The following is a 16,016-nucleotide window of genomic DNA, read 5'->3' as shown; positions in this document are numbered from 1 at the left end:
TCCTAATTGTAATGTTTCTCATTTTCTTTTGCAAGTAATATTTTATAGTGTAAATGCCTCACTGGTGGTGTAACCTATGACATTTTGGCCTTTTCATTCTGCTCCCATACTTTCCTCCAGAAACTGGCCAGGATTCTTGCTGTTGGTGTTTCAATGCTATCTCCCTAGTTCCTTGTAGGAGAGTTTGTTGGGTCAGATATCCAAACTGGATCCGTGCTTGTGTATCATATTCACCTGACCTAAAAGGCCTCCCATAATCCTGCCTGCTGGGGATCATTTCCACGTGAAGGCGCCTGCAGCTGGCGTGAAGCCCAGCTAGGTTTGAGCTGTTCCTGAGGGGAAGCAATGTGGTATCCACTGCAGCATGTTGACTGTCACGCCTGAATCTGGGAGCATGGTGAGGAAAAACTTCAGCTGTTTTTTCACAGAGGTCACTTTGGTTTGACAGAATTTATGATCCTCTGGCTCTGTGGGAAGGTGCATGTAGTGTTTCAAAGCCAGGCACAGTCTTGCAAGAGATGTTTGTACAGTTGTGGGCTTCAGCTAATGCCTATGCTGGATTCAGGGTGGTTGATTTTACATTTGTGGCACAGATAACCTGCAATGAAGATAATCTAATCATAGATAATTGAGAATTGGCTCAATGGGTGTTACAATCCTGCTCTCAGTTCTGATCTTGCACAGTCTGTTATTTTGCTGCTGTCCAGGCACCACTATCAGCATGAGGTATTCCCATTTCCTTGCTCCTGTTCCTTCTTCTGCCTGTGGCATGCCAACCATTCAGTTGTGCTAGCAAGTGAATGTGCTAGTGATTATCACAATCAATAATTCTTTTTTGACTCCAGTCAGTTCCTTGACTTAGTGCTGACAACTTTTTAATGAACCTCAGTTAAGAAGCCCTGCAATCAATTTTGTTGGCACAGCTGAGGGGCACAGGGTATTAAGAGGTTTTTAAGCTACTAGTGCCATTTTTTATCATGAAACAGTAGCCACAGTTTAACTGTATTTCTGTAATTCCACTGATTTTAGTAACTATTCCATTATAAATTAGGAGTAATCTCAAAACAATGCTTTCATGATCACCAAACATGTTTTGAGAAGGTGAAATATTAAAAAAAAAAAAAGAAAAATGATGGTTGGTAGTTGGAGATTTGAGAGAAGGCTTTTTCTGCCTTGCAAATAAATTAATTTAGGAATGGCATCAATAATAGAATTATTTGATTTCAGCAGATGAAAAAAGTATTATCTTCATTTTAGTACTGAACCACCACTTAGAAAACTGCAGGGTTACAAAATCACAAATCACACACAGTACTCTGAAAATCCGGATTGCTTCACTGAGCCGTGTACCACAGTGCACTTCATGGCTTGTTGGGAATGAGAAACAATAGAGCCTCGGGTTTGCCAGTCATCTTTGTCATCCACTTCAGTGAAGAAAAGGCTGCAAATAAAGTTGCCGCGGGGGCCCTCTGCCTCACAGCCGGGTGTGGTGGGGCCAGACATTGCAGAGAAATAAATGCCGCCTTGTCCTTGGAGCTGCCTCTCTCACACCACCCCGCTTGGGAGGGGGGGGGGAAATGGACAGGGTGGAAGGATACTGATGATCATCAGGCTTCAGAAATCCCATCTAGGAGTGCCATGTGATAGGTCTAACTGTGGTTTCCCTTGAGAGGGTAAGAATCCTTGTGTACAGAAAGCATAATGGAAAAGGAAAAGAAATCCAAACAAAGGGAATAAATGCAGAGCAGGCACTTTGACAAGGAGCAAACAGATTCCCTTTTGACAAGCAACGGAACTGATGAATGTCAAGCTCTTTCCTTGACAGGGAAAAAAGATGTCAGAATCTACCGCTGGAGAAATCTTCCGCCCAATCTGACTTTCAAAACACAGCTGGCAACCCCAAGGAAGAAGATCCCTGAACAACAGGGAAAAACAACATATGAAAATACTCTATTTCTTTTGACCTGAGAAGAACAAATTCTATTACCAGGAAACTCTGTTTGGCTACAGCTATTAATTGACACTATTGGCATTTTCTAACTCTGGCCTTTCTTACTGCTCTCCTCCCTCCCTCCCTTTCCTCCTTAGTCTCTCCAAGCACCTCTCCCCATTTTATGTTGTTCCTGACAGCTCACTAACTCACTGTGCTGATTATTTGAATGTCCTTCTCCCTGGGCTTGTCTGTGACTGCTAGTCCTAGTAATTTACCTTCTTCAAATAGTTATTTACTGAATAGCAATAAAAAGTAATAGCTTCTAACAGCCAAAGAAAAGCCCTGATCTTAGCATTTTACAATAGGATCCTTTACAGACAAGGTCTTAGTCTTCAGGGTTCATATTTCTGTAGTGGTACTCGAGTACAGGGCCTCTGTTAACTATTATGGCTGTTCAAGCACTTCTATAATGTCAACATTGGAGTCTTTTTCCTTCCTAGTATAGTGTTACTGATTTTTTGCTAACAATTATGGGATACCAACTCACAAACTGAAGGTACAGTGTTCTATAAATGAACTTGGATGAACCTAGCAGAGCCTGCTTTATGTAGCTCTTCCTAAATGAAGGCTGCTTTGACAGTGTTTAGAGATTCCGCAGTTCATATGAGGCTACCGTGTGCTTCTGCCAAGGGCCGTAATGTAGTTTGGGGTGGAGTGCAGCTTCCCCTTTCAGTGTGAAGGTGCCAGAAGTTTTTTATTTAAGCATATGGTGTACTTTCTTCATTAAATCAGCAATGTGCTTTTAGCTCAGGAGAATACTTAATTCTAAAATTCACAGATACCCTTTTGATAGCATTGGTAGAATGCCATTTCAGTGTTATTTGGATTTTAGGACTTTGAGCAGCCCTAAATATCAGGAATCAGTGGTTGTGATTCCTGGGAAATACAGCTGCAGCGTTTCATTGCTTTCAGCACAAGATTGTCTACCATGATTAGCTATACTCAATGAAGTTGTTCTGGATATACTGACGAACACTAACAATAATTTCTTAGTCATTAATTAATTGTGTAAATTATCTGCCTTCCTATTTACTTCTATATGGATTTTCTGTATTGTTTTATATATAGATATGATTTCTAGTTCAGAATGGTAACTTGATGTAATCACTAGGCTAAATTATAGAAAGAAGAGCTCATATCTAATGTGGATAATAATGGAAAGAGTAGACAGGAATTGTTTATCAAAGCAAAGTGTATGGAATAAGAAACTGTCACTGAAGCATCTTAGAAGTTTTCCATATTTACATGACAGTTTGTGTAAGTAAAGTGAATTCATGAAAATAGGTGAGAAGTCCTCTGTCCAAAAAAACCCTTATAGCCAGAGCAGTAGAAAGTATTTCAGATAACGGTGTAGTTGAGAAGATGAACTCAGGGTTCATGAAAGCCCAACAACCTTGAACAAAATTTATGATCTAAGAGAAAGTAATGAAGAATCTGTGGGGAATTAAAAAAGAAAGTGATGTTTATTAAGGGAAGAAAGAGTATTTGGGATAGACAGTGAGATAAATGATTGGTGTACAATACTGAGTGTCTGGAAAAAGAAAGGAATGATATATGCCTGGCCATTTGTGAGCAGATGGTCATGTGTGGTCATGATTGTCCTGCATTTGATTACCAAAAAGGGAATAAGTATATATAGGAGACAGATCTGTGCTACGAGCTTTTTGACAAAGGGTTGTCATCTGGTTTTGTGCATGTCTGGGTGTGGAATAGTGGTTGTGAAGAGAGAGAATTCTAGAGAGAGAATTCATACAGCATCATAGTACGGGTCAGCTTGGAAGAACCTTTAGAATATCTTCTAGTCCAGCCTCCTGCTCACATGGGAACGAAGATGGTTGCAAAGATTTTGATAAAGTTGTGTGTGTTCATATTTTTGGTACAGACTAACAGATTTTTGAAGTACTCAATTTTCTTGGGAATTTGTAAATTTCAAACTGCTCCACTCCTGTATGTGTGTATAAAATAAGATACAGAATATTAAAATTGTATATACATTTTCGCTCTTACCCATATGCAGGTATATGGGCATTCAAATTACTTTGGCTTAGGCTATTCTTATTCTTGCACTAAGAACTAGGTTTGAATTGCTATCATCCTTACTTTTCCTCCTAATCCATTTCATATGTGTACAACTGGTTCCACCTTCTGAGCCAAAAGAACTGCTTTTATGCAATTTAACGGGTGTAGCAAAACACTGAGGGACAGGTAAGGTGAAAAAGAAGTGCATGAAAGAAGCATGGACATACCTTTGAGGAAGAACCATAAAAATAATGTTCCTTCTTCTCTACATGAAAATTAATTGCCAATTGCTGTTATAGAGCTTACCCTGTGTACTTACCTATGCATTCTCCTCTTTTCAAGGTTGTGCAGCATACTGATGCTTTTTGGGTTGCAAAGAACAGCTCATCAGCAGAATAACTGCAGTCTGTATGATGGGACTTTCACTGGTAGTAAGATAGAGGATTAAATTTTAATAAATATTTAATTGATTAGTCCCAGTTCATACAGTATTATGACTTAGTGATGCCATCCATAATTTAGGTATATTAGGTTGGGTTTTTTATAGGCTTAATAATCTTCAGTGTGCTGAAAGAACAGTGTAATAGTTGAGGACAGCAGGATTTCAGGCCACTATGTTGTAGATTTTTTTAACTGTGCATTTATCAACTAGCTTCAATGCCTGTCATATCAGTTGTCTAGTGACAGCAAACAGCATTCTGGCAGAGAGGTGACATTGCATACAACTCAAGCATTATACAAATTGTCTGGTAATAAGCTTTTCAATACCAATAATAGATATCTATGTGATATTATTTACAAATTGAAATTTTCTAGAAAACTGGGGAAAGTTTACGGTCTCGTTGGCAGCTGAATTAATGTAACTTTGCAGCACAAAAGGAGAGTGGAGAAAGAAAAATCTGTAGGCATCTGAGCTGAATTGTTGGTGAAACATGGGGATGAGGAAGATTTCTGACAAGGTTGAAGAGAGATTAAAAAATGCAGCTGTACAGTGAAAGACATGAGCTGCTAATTCCACTACAGCTCAGATACTTGTGCAAGTGTCAACAAAAGCTTTTTATTTTTCTGGGTACAAACTGATGCTATTTGAGACTAATTTATGTAGGTAGTAATGATGGGGAGGAAACTGGTTGTGTTTAAAGTCAAAACAGAACAGTCCTCTCTTCATCCCCACCTGGTTGAAAATTCCAAATGAAATGGAAGAATAAACAAAACTTTTTGGACAAAGTTTTACAGGGCTTTTTAAATACTGTAAGAACAAATATTGATAAAGTAGACATAGTAGTTGAGGTAATAAATCAGAGGCTCAAACATGACAGAGATCTGGAATTTATCTAACTCAGATACAAAAAATGTCTGGAATTTACATTCCAGGTATGAAAGAGGGATGAGTAACTACCTTCACAGTCAGAGGAAAAAACAAGGAAAAGCTCTGTATAGAATGGAGAAGAGAAATGAATGAATCAAGAAAGCTATGATTTGGAGTCTTGGAGGTGCAGACTCAAGGAAGATTTGCCAAACCTAACTCAGATCTTGCAGAAGACTGAATGAAAATGCAAAAGACTATTTAGCAATATAGGCAGCACATTGCAACTAGCACATAAAGAAGGGAGATCCCTAAAGGTTTTGTATACTCTAGTTGCATTCCCCAGCCTAATGAGTAATTTTTGCAGCTTTCAGAACAGACAAAGGTGTAGAAAGGAAAGTCAAAGCCAGAAGAGGATATACATGAAGTGAAAAGAACTGTGGGATGGAAGCTAAACTAGGAGAGCTCAACTTGTTCAAAGGGGTGAAAAAACTAGTGAATGAAGTTTTATGGCTTGTGGTAGACATTTTAATCCACCAGTGGTATTGTGGTGGTGCTATATGGCAAGCATCACTTGTATTTTATAAACATTTGCTATATTAGCAATTATTCTGTTAGTCTACAACAACACACAAAGCTTTAAAATAAAGTTTGAAATTAATGAAAGTATGGAAATAAATGGAAGATGGGATAAAATGCAGTTCAAGTTTACCAAAGATAGACTGTGAGTTTATTTTAATGGCAGCAGAATTTTTATGATGGAAACCTGTTAGATACAATTAATTTTTATTTGACAGTTTACTACTTGTGAGATTATTAGGTGAAATGGGAAATAGCACAAGAAATGTAAGTCAGATAAAGAAGTGGCTAAAAAGAGGGATGAGAATAGGCCTGTGCTGGAAACGGGACTATGAGACCAAAGAGGGAATTCAACAGGGGCTCCTTATACCAACATTTGGCCAGTATTATTTAACAAAGGCAATGACACAAAAATAAGAGTGTGCTAATTAAACTTGCTGATGGCAAAAACAGAGGCATTGCTCACAACGAGCTGTATCAAAAATTTCAGTCCTTTAAAACAGGTGATCTAGCAGCTTGCAGCAATGGAAGTAAAGCTGAATTTAATACAGAATAGAAGGGCATGTCCTTAGGGATTAATAACAAGATTTTCTGGTATGATAGGGGGAATTCATAGAAGGGAAGCAACTGTTTGGAAATGCCCAATTATAGTTAGTAATTATGGTCCTTATGAGCCACTAGTATGATTCAGCCAACTAAATGTTAAATGCAGGGCTGTAGAATATTTCCAGTAGAGACTGAGTACCACTGTGTCTTGAATACTGTGTACAATTCTAGTTCAGAATATGAACTGAGAGAAGTGCAAAAAATTCAGTGGACTGAGCAACGAAAAATTTTAAATTGCTTAATGGCAGAAAGGCTGAGTGGCATATAATTACTGTCTGTGCATAGATTACACCCAGGTTAGCACCCTCATGAAGCAGAGAGCTATTTTAAGCCATAGGAAATTGCTGGCCTAGAAACAGATGGATATAAACATGAATGTAATTAAGGAGGAAGCCAGGATGTTTCTAAGCATTGGAACATTGTGGTTCTGGACCTGTCTCTCTACATTAGTTGTGGGTAGAAAAACCCAACAAATTTCAAAATTGAATATATGAAAAGACTTACGTGGTGAGGTTTTCTGCAGAGAAGGCTGAACTCGGTGACTCGGACCATCCCTTCCAGACATATGGTCACAAAAGGTTAGAGACTAGGCATAAATGCCAAGATAAACTTTACTTGGGGGAAAAGTCTAATGAGAAATTAGCATGGATTTTACATAAGAAATAATGAAATCCAGGGAAAATGCAGAATTGCTAAATGCAATAGAAAATGGAAAATCTGTTTGTGTAGCTCTTTTATTTTTTAAATACTATTTAAGCATGCTGTTTCATAGGCTGCATTTTGAAAGGTTCATTAGGAATATGACTCCTCCTCCAAATTAACATCTGATCGTATGATCCCAAGACACTAAAAAACCACAAAACTCACCTCATTACAGTAACTGGAAGCTTCACCTGTGGCTGCATGATGAAGCCATAAAGTCACCTCAAAATTATGCAGTAAGTTGAATGTTTTCTGACAAAATGGCATGTAACACTTGTTTTGATTTGAGAATAAAGAAGTATGTCAAATGCATTTTTCTTACAGGAGGATCTATTCCTGTGGTACTTTAAAAAGAAAGATGGCAGAACTACAGGGTACAAAATACACAGTTAGGCCAAAAATAAGGGTGGGTTTTTTTGTTTGGTTGGTTGATTTGGTTTGCATTTTTTTTTGAGGATTAAAATTTGTCACCTCTTTTCTCTGCAAAAAAGAAACTGGATAAAATTGCATGGGTCTGGATATATACAGGAAGTTCTGATCATTCTGAATTTCTTAAAATTTTCTAGTCTTCGTCATGAGAAGGCCTGTATAAAATGCTAGTGGGCCCTTCTAGCAAACAAAGTGCTCTGCTTATGTCTGCAAAATACTTCCTGTCTCTTCTACTGTGTTTTGTTCACAGTAAATGTACTGGGAACAATATCAAGACCGTCATGTTTCTGGAATCTATATAGAAATAACAGATTTATATTCACATATGCATACATGCATGCATAGCAGAACTTAAAATACTTTACAAGTCTGTTTATGTCTAAACACCTCATCGACCTCTCTTGAGTATGGCTTTGATACAGATTTTTCATATTAATTTTGTTGCTGTTTCTGTTTTGTATAATGGAACAGTGTATACATATTTCAAACTTGCCTACAGGATCAGTCTGACTATGGCTTTAATTTGAAGTTCAAGGCCAGCACTGCTATGCAGCTTGAAGAATCAAGTAAAAAAACTCCTTTAGGTTTTTGAAGTGTAGCATCAGAATGTGTATCTGAACTGAACCAGTTATCTTTATTACATGTGTCCATCACAAATACACCTGTAATAACTGATCTACCCAGCAAGTACTTGATAGCCCAGCAAGCTTTTTGTAAGTGAAGATCTTACAGATAGGACTTGGATCAGTAAATAAACCACCAGATTTATTAAAGCATTAGAAAGATGGCCTGACAGCCTTTGTGAAAATATTAGCAATAATGCATTGATCAACTTGTGTATTTTTATTTTCTGTTTGATTTTATCTGTTGAAGGAAAAACATGTCACCTTTTCCATGTAATTTCATATCCCTATTTTATTAATAATTTAAACCACTAAGATTTTATTCAGGTATTGTTTATTACATTGTAAGAAGAAGGCGGTAGAATTGCATTTTTATAAGGTAATCTTCAAAATATTTGTATAAAATACTTTAGGAAGAATATACATACTGACCTGCAAAGTAGGTCCTTTGAGGATAAAATATGATACATCAAATATAATAGCAGTATTATATAGTATCATCAACTGGAATACTTATTGTACATGTAATATAATAGATAATTAAAAACTGAAGGGGACATTAGTAATTGGAATTTTTTGCTAAATATGAGTTATTTCCCTTTAAAAATACAAGAGAAGCCCTTTTCAAAGACAGATGTAAAATTATTATACCTTCATATCCAACTATGTTCAGTTTTGATCTGTCAGTTTTGAGGATTGGAAGAATAACATTAGACATTTAAGAAGAACTTTTTCTTAGAAGACATCTTCTTGAGTTGGCTCTCTCAAACAACAGCAAAGCATGAGACGATGGAGAGCTCTACATCTTTTCCCCTGTGAGATGCCCCAGCCATGCCATGCCTGATGCAAGCAGCATGAATCTGGTTACTTGGGAAAGAAAGCAGGCAGGGAGGAGAGCTGGTGGAGGTACATCAGTCATGGGAAGGGTGAAGGGCTGGGAAGTGTAACAGCAGCTTTGCTAGGAAAGAGAGCACAGCCAGTCTCCAGCTCCCCACAGCCCTGCCCTCCCCAGCCATGGGCCCCTCCAGGCTGGGCATACTTGTGGGTCTCTGTCCCAGCCTGTCCTTGTCCCCAGGGTGGTGCCTGGTTCCAGACTAGGGCTGTCTCTGGTGCTCCCAGTGCTCCCTGCTCCTGTCCTGGCCCACACAGCTCCTGGGCCCCCAGGAGCTGCCAGCCCACACAGCACCCTGACAACAGGGTAGAAAGAGGAAATTAAATAACTATAGGGATTTCAGTAGCACCATTGAAGTCCCAAACATGTGATGGTCCTGCAGGAGATAATTTTTCTGTGCTGTTCTCCTGGCAAGGCCAGCCATGGGATGGTGCTGAGGTTACAGCTCAGCAGCTACACGTGGCACCTGGCAGAGCTGAAACCCGAGTTCTTGTGCTTCTGCCTGCTTGAGTAGGTGTCAATAAAAAATTAGCCCTTGGTAAAATTACTGAGTAGATCTCAATACATCTGAGTAGTGCTGGCATAGACAAAAGGATTTCTTAGTGAAAGAAACCTGAGGAAGGGCTGGGAAAATGTAGAGTAAGGCTGGAAACTCCTGTTGTGCTCCACGAGTCCCACTGCAGGGAGATAACAGCTATAGCCCCTTCCTTTTACATTCACCCAGTTTCTCTCACTCTTGGAATATGCTAAATGCAGGGTATCAAAGCCATGTCAGAGTAAGCTGCACAAGCATTCTAATAATGATACGAATGCATCATCACATGATGCTGGCAGCACTCAGTTCATCAGTGAGGTTTGAAAAGGCTGGAGCAAAAGCCTGCTAGTCCATCACATTAGGGTTGTTCAGGGGAGCCAAAGATGGCTCCCAGCTGTTCCTCTAGCTCTGTGACCAGAGTGGAGATCTGAATTACTGCTTCACATGGCACCCATTTCACAAATGTCAGATTCACAAATATCGACTACAATTTCATTGTAATAAGGAAAATGGGTCTCATGAGAGGGCTTTTTTTTGCCCCTAAATATAATGCCATGATTTTAATCAAATCATACAAAAGAACTCAAATTCTAAATCTACTGTAATCAATCACTTCACATCCGTTTAGGCAGTTCAGTACATTACTCATTGTGAAGTTTTTCAAAGAAGAAAATCCTTATCAAAGAACAAAAATCCTTAAAATTGATTAATTAAAAAAAATTAACTCTACCAGACTTTATTATGTTAAATAGGTAGAAACAAAAAAAGCAGACCAGTGTTCTTAAGGGACTTGTTAGTTCCTCTAGTTGGTTAGTTCGTTCCTTCTTATTAACAAGGAACTCATGTTATATGCAGCTATTGTGGTTTTGCCTGTAATGTAAAAGGCTTGATGGTTTGCTTTTATTAGGATAGAACTGAAAAAACTATGCTGAGTATTTCTTTACTCTAGACATCAAGAGGTCCTTTGGTTAGGTTTTTTAGTAAATCCTAAGGAAATCTGTGGCTAAACTCTGTTGAGGCAACTTATTTATTTAATACATTAAATACATTGCAGAAAACTACATTTCATCAAAATGGGCCCTGCTCGCTCAGTAATACAAGGAAATGTCAAAGTAGATTTTACTAGAGAGCCAACTTCTACTAATGTTAAATAGCAACTACTTGTGCAATAATCTAAGAGCAACATTCACACAAGTTTAACTTCACTTGTGATAATGGAAGAAACTGCTTTCAATTTCGTGGTAGTGTTAAATATGTTTGGTTGGGTTTTTTTTGTCACAGTAAGAGATATATGGCAACAATAATAACACTTCGTTAATGCATCCTTCTCTTTAGCCATAATTTGGTATAACTTTCAGGGACACAGGGCATAAATCTGTGTTTAGGATTCTTATAAACTCTATCTTCGGTCATTTGCTTTACTCTCGAAAAGCACATTTTCTGTATTCTCTTTGTTGAGAAGCCATTAGCTACCATCACTCTGAGCAGCTGAGAGACAGTGTGAAAAATGACATTCAGCAAATAAACTGAATGCTTTTTAATTAAATCTATTTAGTTTCTCTTGCACTAGAGCATCAAAAGCTTGAAAGCGCTTTGAGTCTCACTCCTAAGAGAATAGGGAAATAATTATTCTTCTGTAGATTGGTGGTAGTTTTCCCATTGCTGAGGTATGCAGAATAAACACATTTACAGATTTCAGAAACTATCCAAATAAGATGATAACAAGTATTTCCATGACAGGAGAGTTCTGGCTCAACTTCCTCAGTAGGACAGTCTCCCAATGTGAACTGCATGCACACTGGAGTTTTGCTCCCACTCAAAATCCTGCTCTGACTTCCTACCTGTTTTCATCTGATTTGCAGCAATGTAATAACCTGTAACCTTCTTTTAAATTTGGTTGATACTGATCATGAGTCCTAAAACTACCTGGAGAAATTATGCCAGGCAGAATACAAAATTACATGTTTTCTCTTCTCAGAATAAAGGCTAAAAGGTGCATGTGGCAAGGTAATTACTTTTTAATTGTCTCTTCAAAATTGGTAATGTGCCTCTTTTAGGTGTCTTCCCTAGCTTCTGTATCAGTTCTAGGTAGATACATATTTCTGTATGTTACATACTACATTTTCTACATTCTAATGTTTTACTACAAAACTTCATAGATGTTAACATACCTGAACAAAAACTTGGCTTCATATCAGTAGGTGAGAATAAACTTAAAGCCAAACTTTCAAAGCTGGTAATCAGGCCCCACTCCTTTGATGACTTCCAGACTGTCAGTGTCCATGACCATTATTTTGTTCTGAATCCTCTTTTCTCTGTACTTTTATACTTATCTGCTGTTGATGAATAGCATTTTATGGACTAATAATAAACTAAGGTAGTAAACAAGGATTAAGAAATAGTTTTAGAGTTTTCTAAAGGATGAACTCATCAACATCTAAAAAAAGGCTGCAAATGGCAGTGACTGTAGAGTTGACAAAGTCTGCAGATGGTGTACAGGTATTCATGGCAATCAACTGGAAATCTGACTTGGAAAGGCTGCTGAAGTATTTAAAAAATAAATTATAAAATGACAAAAATATCAGCTCGGTAGATGTGAAGCAGTGTGTATAGGGAAGGTACTCCTATCATCTACACACAGTAGTTACCTATTACCTTTTGCCAATCATAAATGGTCTCTTGACAGATACTCAGGAGAAGACAAAAGCCAAACAGAATGATCAGAAGGTATTGAAAAAGGAGCACAAAACAAGCTAGTTGTCATAATTCCATACAATCCCTAAACTCACTAGCTTAATCATGACATGAAATTCTGGTCATGCATTAGTATTAATGTAAGAATTAGAAAAATTAAAGAAATTCAACAAGGAGATGTTTCTTCTCCACGGGACTACTGGTTTGATATAGGCGTGTTACAGTATCACCACTGCAACATAGAGACTATTATGGAGTGGCTTTAGCATACAAAGAAAAAAGGCAAAATTTTCAGTCTAGGAAGGAGAATACTGAACTACATTAATAAGGTATAAAATTTTGCAGAAAAAGGGACTAGGGTGGTTATTTTTTCCCTCACGATGCAAGAATCAGGCATTGGCTAGAGGAAAAAAAAGGAAATACTGGTTCAGACAATACATAATTAAGAAGCAGAACATCCTGTCCCAGAAGGCACAAAGTGTAAAAGCATAAAAAATAATTTTTCCCGTTCCTTTGTGGAGGGCAGGCTCATGGATGGTATCAGGCATGATGGGTGACTCCCCGGTCAGGAGGCTGAGAGAGGCCCGACTGCAGCAGGTTATTTGTTCCCCGTGCCCTCCCTGACGCTGTTGAGACAGGCTACGAGGGTACTCGGGCCTCCAGGCATACACTCACTAGTTCCCAACAGAAAGGCCGCCTGGCCTTTTACAGCATCATTTACACAGCTGAGCATTCCAGTCTCCTGGAGACATCGCTTGGGAGTTCTGTCCCGGAGAACCTCATGAAGGATGAGGGTGGTGGGAAGCAAGGGCTGGCTCTGGAAGCTCCAACCCGCCTTTTCCCGCAGCAGTCCCCTCCGCCAGTCCCGCAGTGCGGCGGCGGAGGGCGCACGATACACGAAAACCCGCAGAAAATCGGCCGCCCGCAGTAGCCAAAAGGCCAAGCTCTCCTGCCCTCAGCCGCCATCTTGGGTGCGGCCGGAAGAACTACCAGTCCCAGCGTGCTTGGCGCCGCGCCGCCATCTTGCCGCCGGGCAGATCGGGCGGGGGGCGGCGGTGGCCGCCGAGACATGGCGCTGTTCCCGGCCTTCGCCGGGGCTGCCCAGCCCGGGGAGCCCATCGCCGGCTGCTCCAAGGGCTCCACGAGAGGTAAAGTCCTGGGAGAACCGTCTTTCCCTTTACAGCTCTCCAGCGGCCCTCCCCACACACCGCTGGCCCCGCTCTGGCCGCGGTGCTTGGCCATGCTTCGCCCCGCCGTGGAGCGGCGGTGGCGGGGGCGGTGCTGCCGCTGGGCCCGGGCCCATCGGCCCGTAACCATCGCCCCCGGAGGCTGCGGAGCGCGGCACGGGGCCTTGTGGTTTGTTGTTGTTACTTACTTTTTTTTTTCTTCCCTATTATCTTGGGATATCTTGAAAAATGTTTTTTAATTCCTTGCTTATTAAGCCAAATCACAGTTGTGAAGGACGTTTTTTGGATTATGATTCATTGTATCACATTTACTTGCAGTTGCGAGTAATACTTCTAATAAGTAAATAATAATAATAAAGGAAATAACACTTTCTGGTGTAATGCCAAGCAGTGAAGTAGGTACTACGTTTATTAATTCTACTGGACAGGATTTGAACTAACCCTTCCTTTTGCTTGCCAGGTTCTACCACCCTTAAATCTTCCCCTTCTCTAGACACCACAGCAAAGGGAAACAAGAGAAGCATTTACCTAGGCTGAATTTCTTGTATATTTGGTCCGGTCGGTATGGTGCGTTAGCTTCTTGTTCTAACCAGTTCTGCCTTACTCCGATGGCATAACAGTGGTTGATACTTGCTCTGCCAGTACAGAAATGTTCTAGCTGCATTTAGGACCCTTTCTGGTAATGACTCTTGGTGTAGGGAGTAGTGGACATAATAAGATACCAAATTACAACTTCTAGGAATAGAGGAGCTGTTCTGCCAGGGAGAGATACAGTAAAATTCTCTGGTAATAAGACCTTGGTTGTATTTTAAAACTTTGGGAATTTAGCCTTTAAGGTTGTTACGGTAGTCTGTGTCGCTTCAGGCCACCTGTCTGGAAGATCAGATTATACAGAAAAAGATGTGAGATTGACTTGTGGATCCAGATTTCAGTTGTTAGCACTGTTTATGACTTACATTTTGGTATACTGGAAGCTTTTTGTGTGAGAATTATTGACAAAATTGGAACATAATTTGTTTGGTTTATGTTTTAGTAAATATTGTACTTTGGTTTTGACAGCAACGTTTTAATGTAAGTTGTAAAAATTAAATATTAACTCAGAACCACATTTATGGTAGTGTATATCAAATTTCACACATTCAGCTTGTGAGAACTTGAGAACTTGACAGGCAACTTCAGTATCTCTCTGATAGATGGTTCTCTGCTCAGAGCTCCTGTGAAGCCAAAGTGCATCACAAAACAGAGATCCCAGAGTATTTTGATTTTAGTGTTATGTAAAACTGAGGTGCTTTTTGCAGACATTTAGGACTGCTTCATGGCTTTATTGTAAAAGTTGAAGTAATAATGTATATATGTTGGTCATGTTTCATTCAGCCAACCACTTTGCATCATACTTTAAAAAACCTTCCTAAACCACTTTTAAAGCGAAAGTGCTATCTGAAACAGAAACAGAAGTGGTGCTTATGCTTCCTGTGTTGCCCAATTGCTGAGTTGCAGCAGCCTCTAGAGTGCTGCAATTTTGTATATGCTTCGTTACAATTATGTTGTCAAGTTTAATTAGTGTTTGGTGGAAGATAAATTGAAAATTTATCTGTACCCATAAGGAGAGCAGTAGTAATTAGTAACCCTGATGACATTAGTAAGTGCCCCATGCAGCATTATTTGCAGTCTGAACTATGCTATAGGTCAGATGGTGCAGTGAATTTTGCTGAAAGCAGATTTTCAGGATCCTGAGAGGCAGCAAAAGGCTTCGTGTAGCTCTTAAAAGTTGTTGGTGTAGACATGCACTGTAATTTTGTAATTTTTCTTTTTGTTTGAGAAGGTATAAAGAGAATGCCATTGGATTACTGCTGCGGTTGTGCTCATAAACATGTAACAAGTACATGCATATTATCGCAAAATAGGTCTTTTATATCTGGTCTGTGAAAATGATAAACTTCTTAGGCATTCCACAAGAAAAAAGCATAACAACTGAAGAGATAGCTGGATACAAGCATTTCGAACATCACAATGCATTCCAAACTTTAAAATGCTAACTGATTCACTTGAGATTATTTACAAGCGGTTTGAACTTGCACGTTGCAAAATGGCAAAAATGGCTCTTTTTTTTTCTGATTAGGTCAGTTTGATTAAATTCTTCAGCAAATACTGTACTTGGAGAATTCTGAACTTCCCTGCTGTAGCCACAGATGTATATTGACTGTGCTACACGGCTTGGTTCTCACAAAGTGATTCTTCAATGCATTAAAGATGCAGCTTGATCTTAGCTGCTCAGGTAGAACCAAGCTACAGAAACAGGCTGGGAAATGGTGCATGGTGCTGTTCTGCAGCATGTTGGTTAGGCTCGTCGTGGGGGAGTGTGATTTGGTCTTGACAGTGCCATGAATTGTGGATTCTCCCATGCACAGAGATGGAGGTTCAAGACGAGCCAGGGAGGTGATCCCTCCTTAT

General features: G+C 39.4%; 1 protein-coding gene across 1 annotated transcript in view; it reads left to right on the top strand.

Moving 5' to 3' along the window:
* The first annotated feature begins 13,401 nt into the window (after positions 1 to 13,401).
* Positions 13,402 to 16,016, top strand: part of NRDE2 (NRDE-2, necessary for RNA interference, domain containing) — a 29,013-nt gene continuing 26,398 nt past the window's right edge. The window contains exon 1 of the mRNA XM_069018064.1: positions 13,402 to 13,526. Within this exon, the coding sequence (XP_068874165.1) occupies positions 13,448 to 13,526 (79 nt within the window). The 5' untranslated portion in view covers positions 13,402 to 13,447. The remainder of the gene's footprint in view (positions 13,527 to 16,016) is intronic.

The sequence above is a fragment of the Aphelocoma coerulescens genome, chromosome 5 (genome assembly GCF_041296385.1).
Source record: "Aphelocoma coerulescens isolate FSJ_1873_10779 chromosome 5, UR_Acoe_1.0, whole genome shotgun sequence".
Taxonomy (NCBI): domain Eukaryota; kingdom Metazoa; phylum Chordata; class Aves; order Passeriformes; family Corvidae; genus Aphelocoma; species Aphelocoma coerulescens.
This window is presented reverse-complemented; position numbering and strand designations above follow the sequence as displayed.